A 13,931-nucleotide genomic window follows, 5' to 3' on the forward strand; every position below is an offset into this window, starting at 1 on the left:
TCCCAGGGGTGAATGTAGTCCCTGTTCCTCAGGGGAATGTGCCCCTCCCCTCTCTTCTGCCTCCACAGTCACATTGTCTCTCTCCCTCTTCTGTCTGGGACCAGATCTCCTTCTGCCTTTGGCTTAGGAGCACAAATATAATTGAACTTTGGAACCTCCCATATTGAGGTCCTCAACTTGATCATATCCACATTTGTTCGATCTCTTGCTTTGACCACGGTAACATTCCCAGATCCCAAGGATTCAAGTGGGTGGATCTTTTAGGAAACAAGTTTTCCACTTACTGCATAGATAGTGTATTTTGTGTGATCACCATAGTAAATCGAATCCCCTGTAACCAACCAACCACCCTGTAGTTCATAGCAGCTGCAGATGTTTTCCCTATTGACTGAGGCTTAGAGACTAGCATCCTGGGAGTCTATACTTGAAAGGAAGGAGGGAGGCAGGAAGACAGCCACAGGCAAATCATCTCTCCTCCAAATGAACTTTACAGACAGAGGCACTAGGTTGAAGGTCCCAGTGTCCATTTGTCATCTGAAAGGGTGTACACGTAAGAAACGGAAAACCACCTAGATGTCCTCCCATATCAACATTTGGGATTCACCGAGGAATCCAACAGGCCCAGGTGGCCAGCTTTACATGAAAAGAAGATTCTGTTCAAAGGGAAGTGGTGGAGAAAATCCAACCTAGGAAGGAGCAGGACACGATGAGCAGGCAGGAAAGGAGTCCACCACCTTCACCAGGAAGCCCCAGGGGACATGGTATTGACCTGCAAGCAGATGGAACTCATGAGTGATAACTAGGATTGTGCTGGCTATGGAGACGGCAAATCAGGAGCACACTGCTTCCGGCTAAGCTAACACTGGCATCCTGCTCGGGCCGTACCACATTAAAGGGCTGATTCAGCAAACACATGTTCAGCCATCTTTAATATTCACTCTCTATGCTAGCAAGCTCTCCATGACTCTGACAAAATGCCTGAGCCAGTCCAACAGATAAGAAGGGATGATTTGAGCCTGGCCGGTGGTGGTGCAACTCATGCCTTTAATCCCAGCACTCAGGAGGCAGAGGCAGGTGATCTCTGAGTTCGAGGCCAGCCTGGTCTACAAAGCTACACAGAGAAACCCTGCCTCAAAACAAAAACAACAAACAAACAAACAAAAGGGATGCTTTTGGGACACCTCACTGTCTCTGAGGAGTGGATGGGGGTGGGGTCAGGAGATGGTGGGGGGAGTGGGAATGTGGAAGGGAGAGGGAACTGGGACTGATATGTAAAATAAGATTGCTTATAAAATAAAAAGAAGGGATGGTTTACTTTTGTTCCCAGACGGAATGGTTCATTTTGGTTCTCAGTTGTAGAAGTTTCAGGCAATTGGCCATGTTTTTGAGGCTATGTCAGTATAGTACATCATGGTAGGATCACGTGACCGAAAATAACTTGGTCACCTCAAGGCAGCTGAGAAAAAGAAAAAAAGAGAGTACTGGGTCCAAATACTCTCTTCAAAGGTATACCACCCTAATGATCTAACTTCTGTCCACGGAACTCCACCTTCTAAAAGGCCCACCACCTCCCAGGCTGGCTACCAAACCATAAACACATGGGCCTTTGATGGATATTCAGTATTTAAACTATTGCCATCTTAATACCTGAGATGGCAAGGAATCCTCTAGGAATGTTTGCATGTCCAGCTGCTGAGCCGTGTTGTGTTCAGGAAGATCCCTAGGTCCCTGAGGAAGGCCACAGGTTACTAAACATCATGGGTCCCTTTGCTCCCTGACATTATTCCATCATGTTTTTCTCAGATGTGGATGGGGGTGAAATACAAAGTCTGGGTGGCTGAAAAGGGGTTTGAGTGAATCAAGTGTAAAGAATGTTTAAGGATTTGGAATCCATGACTTTAGAGATTCGGGGGTGGGGAGCGGTTGTCTTCATGATTCACATGCTATCCTTTGACCAGAACTTACAGATCTTAATTTTGAGTGTCTAAAAATATTGAACTTGATTCTCACTAATATGGCTAATGACATTCTCTTTTTCTTATTCTTTCAGATGATAACAAAAATTAATCCAGATGGGGTGCAGGTGTTGTAAGATGATTCACAGGTAAAGTGAACACAGTTGGCATTCGCAAGGGAATTTGTAGTAGTTCTATAGTCATGTTAAGACTAAAATAAGGCATAAAAGTAGAAGAGGGACTCTAGGAAGAAAATGGGACAAGTGGGCATGGGAGGACCTACTAGAGGATGGGGGGTGGATGTAATCAAAGTCAATTATATACAGGTATGAAAATGTCATATTAAAACCCATTGCTTTGTCCAATGGCAGATGTGAAAGCAATAGCAAGAGTCATAGAAATAAATAAATCTGTAAAGATAATACATGTGACAGCAGCTCAAAAATGAAATTGTGACACCATCAGTGCATTTAGGCAGCTCAGGTTTGACCCACATTGCCAAGACATGAAGGCTTGGCTCCATTTGGCATCATTTACAAACTAGACTTTTTTTTAATTTTCCCATTTCCCAAAACTGTTAGACATACCATCACTCTTGAGGTCAAATTCTATTTCAGTTGAATTTATGTTTCTCACAAAGCCTTCAATGCAAAATAAATAAATAAATAAATAAATAAATAAATGACATTTTAAAGCTCAGGTTATAGAGAACTGAAATGACATCACTGACAATAAAGAGTCCAGTCACCTTTCTTGTGACATTCATAAAACTTTGAGTTATATGAATCATAAGGAAAACAGATTAACTGATGACATGACTTCCGGGGATTGTGGGGGGCAAGGCACCAGGAAGCTCTGACTTTGATTCCAAACACACACTTATAAGCTTTACTCCATCAAAGCCATGTGTAGTGGTCTTTATTCAAAAGTATCTATTAATGACAGCATTAGTTCTCTACATCCATGGACTCCACAGGCCCAGAGTCCACCAAGCTTAGATTCAAATATTCAGAAAAGAAACCAAGTCTGTGCTGAATATTTGGTCTTTTTTCTTGTTGCTTCCTAAACAGTACAAGTTGAAGATAGTCTATATGGCATTTATTTTGCCTTAGGTGGCATAAGGAATCTAGAAATGACTCGAAGTGTAATGAGGGTATACATATGCTGATATGCCATAATTCCATATGAAAAATGTGAGCATTTACAGATAATATTGTTATGTATGAGAGTCCTGGAACTAACCCCTCAGTGATCGTTTCTTTCACCCTACCACAAACTTCATACTTATCATTTCATGACTATATCATATTCCATTGGAGAAATACACAGTTGGTACTTGGTACTTTACCCCTTATTTCCCTGTTAGTGAACTTTTTAATTTATATTTTTAAATTCCATAAACTTCTTTTATAATTCACCTATCCCTTCCTTTTGGGTCCCCTCAGCTCTTTTCATGAGCCAAAGATTTGTATGCCAAGTATATTTATTCTTTTAGACACAATCCCAGGAGCTAGTTCCTTCCCCAGCTCATCTGTCCCAATGTCAATATAACTGATGCCTACTCCTCTCACCCCCAGCTATCTCTTTGATCCAGTTCAAGTGCCCTCTCCTGGTTTTGTCAACGAGGTAAACAACTGCAAGTTGGATGAGGATGACACTGTCAGACTAAAAGGCACCCAAAACAGTGAGGCTGAAGTGCCCAGGAATGCCCTGCACGGTGAGAGCCTGACCAATACAGAGAACAGAGATGGTACAGCTGGTCTACCTCACCAACGATCACTCCCTCAGGAGGACTCAGAAGAGAGACACTGTGTGGAGAAGCATGGTATTGTCAATGGTATCAGCCCCACTGCCACTCTGCATTTGGTCAGGAGTCCCAGACCCCACCAGGTTGACAGTGGCTCCTGGGCCAGCAGCCCCTGGGAAGGCACCATAGACAGCACACACCCAGCTCAGCCCTTCCTTGAAGAAGAGGACTGCAGGAAGCAAAGCTGCATGGTTCCCACTTCAGAAGAGACCCAGATGGTAGCCCATGGAGACTTCAAAGCCCCTGCTGAGGTCTTGGCAGCGGCGGACCATGTCCTACACATACCAGCCCCAGATTACCCCCAGCTCTGGAACCCCACAGTAGACAACGCAGACCCTGCGGAAAAGGATTATCTTTTTGAGAACCACCCTGAGGTGGAGTCCCTGCCCGGAATTCACCCCCGCATGAGTGAGCAGGGTTTGAGCCTGCCCTTCTCCCTCAAGAGAAGCTGGGACTCACTGAATGAGGCAGTGACAACAGAAGTTCTGAATGTCTACTTCAAAGAGGAGGGTCCCACTCACCCTACATCGGTGGTTGATTCTAGAAATGAGCAGGAAGTCCCCCACCCCTACAATGGGGACAGGGATGGAGTTGTAGATGAGGATGCTGAGGTGGCCGAAGCCCTTGCAGCATTAGAAGCTGCTACTGCAGGAGAAGATGCAGATGAGGCAGATTAGAGGATGGGCTGGGTAAAGGCTGGGTGAGGTGAGGCGAGTGAGCTGCAGTCATGCTGAGCAGATAGAGAAAGATAAGTGAACGGACACCGAGCTAACCACTCTGCAGGCATGCCCAGGCAGCCTTACCAGCTGCACCACATGTTTACATCTGTTCTCATCCCATTGCCAGTACCTGTGCCAGGCTGCTTGTCGTAAACAGCATCCCTCTATTGTAGCTGGACTCTGATTCAGAATGTGAGAATCAAAGTAAGAGTGGACCTTCATGCCCATGTCCACAACATATGCAGCTTGCTTGCTGGCCCTGGATGCTCCCCCAGAACATCTGTCCAGATGTGCATGAGAATGCCCCCACACACCTGATCCCAGGGGCACACAAACATGGACAGTGCTGTTTGAATGTATTTCTTTACCTTGTTTTTGAGAGCCAAATACTTCACCCAAGCTAGAAAGGGTGACTATCCAGTTAAAGTGCCTACTGTGTGCCAGAGCTTAACTTCAGGGACAGTCACCCAGGGAACTACTAACTAACCACTTGTGGGACAATCAGGTTCAGCTCTGTGGCCTTCAGGGTGGAGCAGATGTGACAAAGGGTTAGTCCTCAGCTGTGCTATGAAAACACCTAGACCTTAACTTTTTTTTTTTTTACACTATTACTTTTTAATCCCCTTTGGGATGTGGGTGGCTGGCCAAAATCCTTCTTAAAATGTGTGTCATGTTTTTGTTTCAAGTCCATGAGTGTTTTAGAGCAGAAAAGCCATTTATGGAGGGGTTTGTGTCATTAAATGTCTGGTTCTCATTAAAGCATCATAACAGACATGTCTCCCTGCCTTGTCTCAAATCTGGATATGAGTGTCCCAGACCATCAGTGACCATTGGTGTTTCCTCCAGTTTACACAGGTAGACCTTCATTTACGGTAATGGAAAAGGAAGGGCCACACATGGAACCCTTCTGTATTAAGGGGGTATTGTCCCACTTTCAATTTTTACCAGGTTGGTTAGCATCTGATCACTTGGCCACATCTAGCTGGAGAGAAAAGAGAATAGAAAACAATTAAGCTGTGTACTCGTGTATCCCACATCAATTTGGAATATAATTCCCATGGATAAGAGAGAATGGATATTGATTTTGAGGCGAGCAGCCTACAGTCTCTGCCACATCAGAACTCCTAAACCCTCAGGTATATGGTACAACTGACTGGTTTGCCAGAGATCCAAGGATGACACTGATATTGAGTGTGGCATAAAACATCCTTAAGCCTTTGGTCCAGGAAAAGGAAGTCTGGAAGTCTTGACAGCTGCCACCACCCCAGCTTCAGTCACATTCCCAAAATGGACACAAAAAGGAAATTCAGACAGAGCTGTGTAAAGAAGGGATTGATGCAAACACGACTTTCTGTCAGTCCCAGAAGCACTGTAGTATGTGTGCATGTTAGGTTACTCTCAGGATGGCCACTAAGTTCCCAACACTGACGGCTCTCTCAGGCCATAAAGATTTATTTTGGCAAAAAGTAGCTTTGAGAATGTTAATAGATAGCCAAGCATTCCAACCTTTTTAATGAAGTAGTCTTGGCCCTGTTCACCTTTACCCCCATTCAGGCTTCCCCTGAGGACCTCAGAGAAGACTCTGAGACTGAAAAAACTCCCCATTCTGGCTTCTTCTAAGGGTTGGTCCGACAGCCACCAGCATTTCGTGTTTGTAGTGTGTTCTTGGGGGGCACGTTATCGGAAGAGTGATGCTGGAAACAGGGAGCCCTTTGGAACATTTGAACATTTTGAAAGCACAGGCACACCCACTGTGAGGTACCAACCTAGTCAGGCTCAGACTAGCACATGGAATTTACAATATTAAATCCCAATTTTGATTTAAGTTTTTTTTTTTTTGAACAACTTGTGGAACTCAGTTCTCTCCTTCAACTATATGGAGCCCAGGAATGGAACACAGATTACCAGCAGTGGCAGCAAGCACCTTTACTGGCAAAGCCATCTTGCTAACCCAGGATTGTTTTATTACTTACTATTACATTCTGCTTTCTAGAGCTAAGACTTAACATTTAACCTCTCAGTGGTAGAAACTGAATTGTCCTGTTTACAAAACTTTCATGTCTTGGTTGCCAAGGAAAGATAGTTTCAGATTTGGTGTAATTGTCAAGGCAGGTCCTCAAAAGAGTGAAGAGAATCCAGGTGTCTTGCATGGTACATACCTATTTGTCAAAGCTCAATGGATGATGCCACCTGTCATCTCCCGTCTCCCTTCAGGCCTCTCTCATCAGTACATCCTTTCGGCTGAGAAAGCTGTCAGCAGTTCTTATGTGTAACATTGCGTGCAAAATGCAGGAAGATGAGCAGAGATCTCATGTCTTGCCTGGGTTAGTCACCACTGACACCTAATAGCATGTAGGACAGTCCCTACTGTAGCTTGGACTTGAGATTTCTTCTCAGAAAAGGTACTCTCATTTGCATAAGTCTTTTTTTAAAAGAATAATTTGTATTTATTTTTGACACTTCATACATGTTTGATATACAGACTTGTTTCTTTTCTTTTCTTTTGAGACAGGATCTTGCTACATAGCCATGGCTGCCATGGAACTCACTCTGTAGACCAGACTGGCTTTGAACTCACAGAGATCCACCTGCCTCTGCCTTCCAGAGTGCTGGGATTAAAGGTGTGTGCCACAACACAAGCTTGTTTACAATATGTATTAAATACTCTCCACTCCCTCAAACCCCACCATACATCCTCCTCCCACCTTCATACCCTTTTCTTTTGTCTTTTTTTTTTTTTAATAAAATAACCATTGAGTTCAGTTAGTGCTGCCTGCACATACAGAGTTGTGGAGACATCCATTGGAGAATGAGCAACTTTCAAGTGGCCACACTTGAAATCTGACTCTATGAGCAGCCATCAATTGTCAATATCTCCTTGGCTAGGGATGTGATTCCATTAGCCATCTCCTGTCCATGCTGGAATACTGACTGGCTTGATCTTGCATACATCTTTATGATGGAAAAGATAATTCTCCCTCTCTGGTTTTATTTTATTTTTTCTCTAGATTAAACTCATCCACTTAAAGATATTCCTACTATAGAGATGCTCACACACACACACACACAAAAGCTGACATTTGTTTATGGTAAGTGCTTTCCCTGATGATGAAAATGTAACCTTTTATTTTTATTTTTATTTTGGCTTTTGGAGAAGGAGTCTCATGTAGCCCAGGCTGGCCTTAAATGGACTGTGTAGCCAAGGCTGTCTTTGTCAGGATGCTGACTTAAGTTTGACTCACCTGCATATGAAAGTAAGCCTCGTGAAGTGAATTATCTGCTGTCCTTCCCACTAAAGCACCCACCAAACAGGTGCCATTGGCCATGCTCTTAAGATGGGGTATGGCACAAACAGTAACTAAATTCAATCTTGACTGAATGAAAGAATAAACACTCTGCACACAGCTTGAAGAGCCATCCTTAAGATTGCAGAATGATGACTGGACTGTGGGCTCATGTCCCTGTGATATACATGTGTGTTTGTAGTCTGGTGGAGCTCAGGCCCACATGAATCAGGTTTCCTGCAGGTAGTTTTGCTCAGTTTGAACCAGGTTTTCTGGTGAGTTGGGGAAGGGTAGACACAGAGTAGAAGACTGAGTCCTTGTTCACCTGACAGCAGGAATCCCAAACTGTCAAAAATCTTAAGAAAGCCAATGTTTAGGCAAACCTGTTAGGGGATTGGTGGCCTCAGTTTTCAGCCATCTTGAATTTAATCTTTAAAATCCCAAAGAAGGAAGGAAAAGCAAAGGATGTGTCCTTGTGAAAAGGCTCCCACTTGTCTTTCTCTTGATTTCAAGTGGTAGAGAAAGTACTTTGGGCTAGCTTTTTACACAAAGCAACAGCCAAGAGTCATGGTGTCCAGGTGTCCAGAAATTCTGACCCCCAGGACAGTTGCTTAGCATGTCACACACATATGGTATTTAGTCACACTGCTCCTGGAGTCCCCTGTGTCTCTTGCTATGAACCAGTGGTTTACATTTCTTCCTTTTTCTGAGCCTTGGTTTTCTAAAGTGGAGCCGTTCCTACTTTGTAGTGTGAAAACAGATACTATCCAGCTTTAGTGTGCCCTGGAAAAATGCACTATGCTTGCCTTTAAAAAGAAAGAGAGGCTGAAAACAGATTTTTACACCTCAGAACTTAGAGACTTGCTAAGCCTTGAGTGGCTCCCGAGCATCCACGCTGTTGATATGGGTAGGTCCCTAGCCTTGTCTAGCAACACTGAGGCGGTAGCATCAATGGCAGCCACCTTGTCGATCTCACTCTGGACATCAAGAACAAATACTGTACACTCACCCCTTCATAGGCATGCTATAAATAAATATACCGTCTTATTCTGATATGGATTCTACTTCACAGAGTAATAGTAAAAAGAAGTAATAATTAAAATATCAAAGTTGAACTCTTCTTTCCCATACCACCAGGACCTGTGAAACCTATTTAGGAAACCACTGGTTTAGAAGACCAAATGAGCCCACGTTTATAAAAGCACTCTGTCAATAAATAGAATGGGGCTAATATTGACAGAATATACTGTGTGTGTGTGTGTGTGTGTGTGTGTGTGTGTGTGTGGGCACACATGCACTCACACACCTAAACTTGAGCACACGCACAGTTGAAAACACACATCCATCGCCAGCTGCCTGCCACTGTTCCTTCACTGGGACTGCCCAGAGTCACTTTCAGGCTTTTGGGAATAGTTAATATGAAACTAGACTGAAATGTGACCTAAAGGCCAGAAAACAGGCAAAGAATTTTACTCATTTCTCTTATCAAAACTGCACATTCCAAACTAAGATGGGGGAGGGGTGGACTAGTCTAATTAGAGTGCTTAGTTAAAGCCTTGTTACTTCGTGCTTTCCACTCTTCTGATGAAGAATACCCCCATCCCAGCACCCACACTGGGCACAAATGACCACTGTAACTCCAGCTCCAGGGGATCTGACTCCATCTCCTGGCTTCCAGCTTCCATAGGTATATGCACACACATGTGGTAGACACAGACACAGACACAGACATAAGCATAGGAGAATCTTGACACTTTGAAAGCATGTGGTCCTCAGACATAAATGTAAGGATGGCTTCTCAAGTTCAAGAGTCAGCTGTGGTCTCTGGGTCCAGCTGAGATACTCTCCCTGTCCAAAATGTTGATGACTGAAGAGCAACAAAAGGTTTAAATTATGAATTTGCAACTCCATGAGACTTGGACTCAAAAATTTTCATGACATCAGTCATAAGTCAGGTGACAATCTAGCAAAAATGGGTGTCATATTTAAAGTATAGGTTATTATTTGTTTATAGCTTATTTATAGCAAGACGAAATACCTATATAGACGCTACTTCAAAATAATTCACTGAATTAGTTGGCTATTGATCGAATTATTGACTGAAATCCTCTTCATCAGTAGTATCTGTGAGCAAATCCTGCCAGTGCATGTTGAGAGCCATCCCCCAGTCTCATCACCTATAAGCAGAGGTGATGAGAAGTGAGGGCGAGGGCTCCCCCTGCACCATAAGACTACACTGAGACAGAAGTGCTTATCACCTGCCCGGATCTAGGGAAAACCGAAATATTAACTGTCATTTGGCCACTCAGCTAACGTCGTTGGCTCACATTCATGAGTCGCATTCCACATCTTTTTAATAACTAAGTCTTCACTGCCATGAGCTAAGGCTCTCTGGGCCACTTCTGATGACAATCATCTCTAGAGTGATAAACCCTTTCCCAACTACATCACCAATTACCACCCAACATTAAAAATACAGCAGAGGAACTCATCTGGAACATGCTTTATTTCATCCCTTACTGGCTAAAGAACACATAGAGGTACATGCCCACTTACACTTTTAGCTCACAATGCCTGCCCTTGAAATGAGTACCTTTGTAGGGAGCTGCAGAAAACCGCACCCAAAAGATGGCGCCGGTTTCCGCCCTCCGCCAGCCCGACGGCGAGCGCTCTCTGTGTAAACAACTCCAAATTAGGCAAAGGTCATGTATCCTCTTAATTCTGCTTGGAGACAACCTATCCTGGCGTGCCACGTAGGGTTAGGTGATTGGTAGATGTAGACTATATCAGGCCCCGTCTCCCTCGGCCCGGGGCCGCCGCCGCCATTATACACTGTAAAAGCAAAGAGGTTCCCGATTAAACTGTGTTTGAAGAAGATTCCTCGGTGTGGCGTCTTTCTTGCTGGTCAAGGGTGGACGCCGCATACCTTATCAAAATGGATCTTTATTTTGTCCTTCCTTGCCCCCAAATAAAAATTTATACAATAAAATGCATATTTGATGCACAACAGAAGCCTTGAGAGGGCCAATAGGGTCTGATGGTTACTCCAAGGGGTGACATTTGGTTTGTTTTTTTATTTAGTGTGCCTTTTGTTTGATATGGCCAATGTTAGGATATCTGTATGTAATAAGCTAACCCATGGATACTGCAATTTGAACACAGTGTCGTAACTCTGAGGACATTTTTGCTTACAGTTTCTCAGGTAACTCCAGAATAACAATAAACCTAGTTATTTCCTACCATACTAAGATGTTAATCTCCTTTTAGTGATAAAACAAAATTACAACTAGTCCCTTCTCTCACACTTATGAGTCCATTCAAGCTCAGGCAAAGACAATTATTTACTCAAATCAGGTGTGTGACCTGGACCAGAGGACTCAGGCCCAGCAGGACTGGAGTCTTGCCTTTGCTTAGCCTTCCACTCAAGTCCCCAGTTGTCTTCAAAGGCAAAGCATTGTGATAGGGAAAGAAACATCAACTGGCCAAACTCTCAGCATTTAGTCCCAAGAAAGAAAGTGAGAATCTAAATTGTGTAGTTTTGGTATCAAGTGAGTTGAATTCCAGCTCTATCTGGCTCTATACATGGCACACCCAAGCTCAGGTAATGCTAAAACTACCATCCAAAGAGCACATTATCTTTACACGGAGTTTGTAGGATGGGCAAACACATCTGGATGCCCAACCCTGGCTCTTACTGAATCTGTAGGAATAAGCCTTGTGCTAGATCATGGAGAGAGAGCATAGAGGGACTGTGCTAAGGCAATTCAGTTTGCAAGAACTATGCTTGACCAGGACTCCTGGAGATGGGCCCAAGGCAGTTCTGGAATCTGAGCTGCTGTGCTTACTACAAGGGTTTTGGAAAGTATGTGTATCTGGAACTCCTCAGCCATCTCCCTGTCACTCATTGTCTTAGTCAATGTTGTGAAGAGACATCATGACCATGGCAACTCTTATAAAGGAAAACATTTAATTGGAGCTCTCTTACAGTTCAGAGGTTTAGTCCATTATCTGCATGGGTAGTATGGCAGTGTACAGGCAAACATGATGGTGGAGAAGGAGCTGAGAGTTCTATATCCATATCCACAGGCAGCAGGAGAGAGACACTGGGCCTGGCTTGAGCTTCTGAAACCTCAAAGCACAACCCCAGTGACACACTTTCTTCAACAAGACCACATCTACTCCAACAAATAGTGCTACTCCCTAAGCATTCAAACATATGAGCCTATGTGGCCATTCTTATTCAAACCATTATACCCCTCATATTTCAATAAATAACTCCATTGCTATTTGGGGTCTATTGTTTGTATGCATATGGTTGCAACTAACAAGAGCATAAACTATGTAAAGCAAAAGAGATGCTTCCTTGAAATGTTCATGAAACTCAGACACCATACCACAGGGATAGTCTGAGATTCCTGTCTTCCCTCTGCATGCTTCCTTCTAGTCCTCACACCCATTGGTCTATCACAGCCCCTTAGGCCACAGCTTTAGCTCCAGTTTGTAAATATCCCACAGAGGGGCTTCTTTAGGCCAGGGGGGAAGTTAAGCCACAGGTCCACCCTGAACTATTATGGGCAGAGGAACAGGGTACCATTGAGTGTAAAGGAGGAACTATCAGTCTCCAAAGGAACAAGTGCACAGTTGATGAAGCCTGGGTGCACCACTACACACTCTGCCTTTTGCCTTCAGCTCCCTTGTAGCCCTGGGCTTTAGCATCTTCCACACTTGGTCCCTTCTTGAACTCTCCTACAAGGTCCATGAGCTCTAACTTGGCTCAGTTCAGAATAGGAAACTTAGTGTCTCAGCCAGACTCTAGACAAAGCTGTGTGCACTTGCTCAATAGACAGATATGCACAGTCCCACTACCAAGTTTCGTGGTTTGGCTAGGGTTTGTTTCCACCAAAACAACAAAAATGATTTGCAGTGTAATCATGTTCAGGGGCTCATGGGACTGTAGGAGATCGTTAGGTTATGCAGGCTCAACTCTCATGAATAGACTATTTCTTTCTCAAGTAACTGTATTAGGTCTGGAGACAGAATTAAGAAATGAATTGGGTCTTTGAGGCTGCATTAGTTACCCTGAGAGCAGACTATTATACAGCAAGGTCACCCTGGAGTTTGGCCTCTTTCTACATCTTCTTTCACCACTCACATCCCCCTGCCATAGTGATGGTGCTCCAGCCAAGTTACAGTGAACAGTAAGGGCTTCACTAAATGTGGCTGCCGAGCTTAGATTTTTCACCACCACCCTAAACTTGGGGCCAAGTAAGCCTTTTCTCCTTTTAAAGTATTCTACCCCAGATATTTTATTCATAGCTACACAAAATGCATCAACAGCCACTAAAAGGGCAGTGCCCTCTGGAGGTAGATGGGGAGACTGTGTGTGGCAGGCATCATGATTTTGCATGCATTTTCTACTCCTTAAAAACCCACGAGTGGATTCCTACAGCAAGCTGGCTAGCTAGGCAAGACAAATCAGTGATCTCTGGGTTTAGCAAGAGATCCTGCCTCAGTCAATGAAGTGAAGAGAGACTGAAGACTCTCAACATACTCGGGTCCCCCCAACACACACACACACACACACACACACACACACACACACACACACACACACACATGCAAAAGTAAATAAATAAATCCTGAGCAGGGGCCTCAGGAAAGTCGGAGCCTCCGAGAAGACATGAGCATGGTTCCTAGCACACAGCAAGAGTGGTGGAGCTAAGGCTCAACTCTGCAGCAAACACCAGGCTGTCTCTCCAAGTCCCAATCATTTACAATAATCACACCATTTCCATGACAGGACTTAAGGCCTGGGGCTTCCTCCAGAATTCGACACAGTCATTTCTGCCTTCATCCAATACAATGCCTTCAGAAACACAGGTGTCCATGTAAGATAAGGAAGTATTTTGGTGGGGAAAAACGAGATAAATTGACAAGATCAGAAAAACAGACCAGGAAAAAAACAAATCTGATCTTTTACTCTGTTTATATTGCTGTTATATTGTTTATTTTTAAAGGTTTATTTGTTTTGCAAACACACCGTGGGGGCTCTACATGAAAGATCATGAACAAATGGCCAGACCATCCTCCCTGCAGTGCCCACATCCAACCAGAAGAGGGGGCCAAAGAGTCAGTCCTGTGCAAGGTGGATGCTCAGAGCCAAACA

The 13,931-nt window shown here is 44.0% G+C and overlaps 1 protein-coding gene and 1 long non-coding RNA gene across 2 annotated transcripts; one reads left to right on the plus strand and one right to left on the minus strand.

The window, feature by feature from the left end:
* Window positions 1-2,072: 2,072 nt before the first annotated feature.
* CUNH4orf19 (chromosome unknown C4orf19 homolog) lies at window positions 2,073-4,439 on the plus strand. Its single transcript, XM_035452531.1, has 2 exons — window positions 2,073-2,104; window positions 3,533-4,439. The coding sequence occupies exons 1-2, from the start codon at window positions 2,073-2,075 to the stop codon at window positions 4,437-4,439; spliced, it is 939 nt and encodes a 312-aa protein (XP_035308422.1).
* Window positions 4,440-10,253: 5,814 nt separating this feature from the next.
* LOC118239641 lies at window positions 10,254-11,929 on the minus strand. The gene is made up of 2 exons (XR_004772331.1): window positions 10,692-11,929; window positions 10,254-10,358 (listed from the first exon to the last, which is right to left on the minus strand). It is a non-coding gene; the product is annotated as an uncharacterized LOC118239641 (long non-coding RNA).
* Window positions 11,930-13,931: the final 2,002 nt, after the last annotated feature.

The sequence above is a fragment of the Cricetulus griseus genome, assembly GCF_003668045.3.
Source record: "Cricetulus griseus strain 17A/GY chromosome 1 unlocalized genomic scaffold, alternate assembly CriGri-PICRH-1.0 chr1_1, whole genome shotgun sequence".
Classification (NCBI taxonomy): Eukaryota; Metazoa; Chordata; class Mammalia; order Rodentia; family Cricetidae; genus Cricetulus; species Cricetulus griseus.

Coding starts and splice junctions, on each gene's coding strand:
- CUNH4orf19 (XM_035452531.1), top strand. CDS start 2,073: ATGGGGTGCAGGTGTTGTAAGATGATTCACAG. Junction 2,105..3,532: donor TGTTGTAAGATGATTCACAG/GTAAAGTGAACA, acceptor TCTCACCCCCAG/CTATCTCTTTGATCCAGTTC.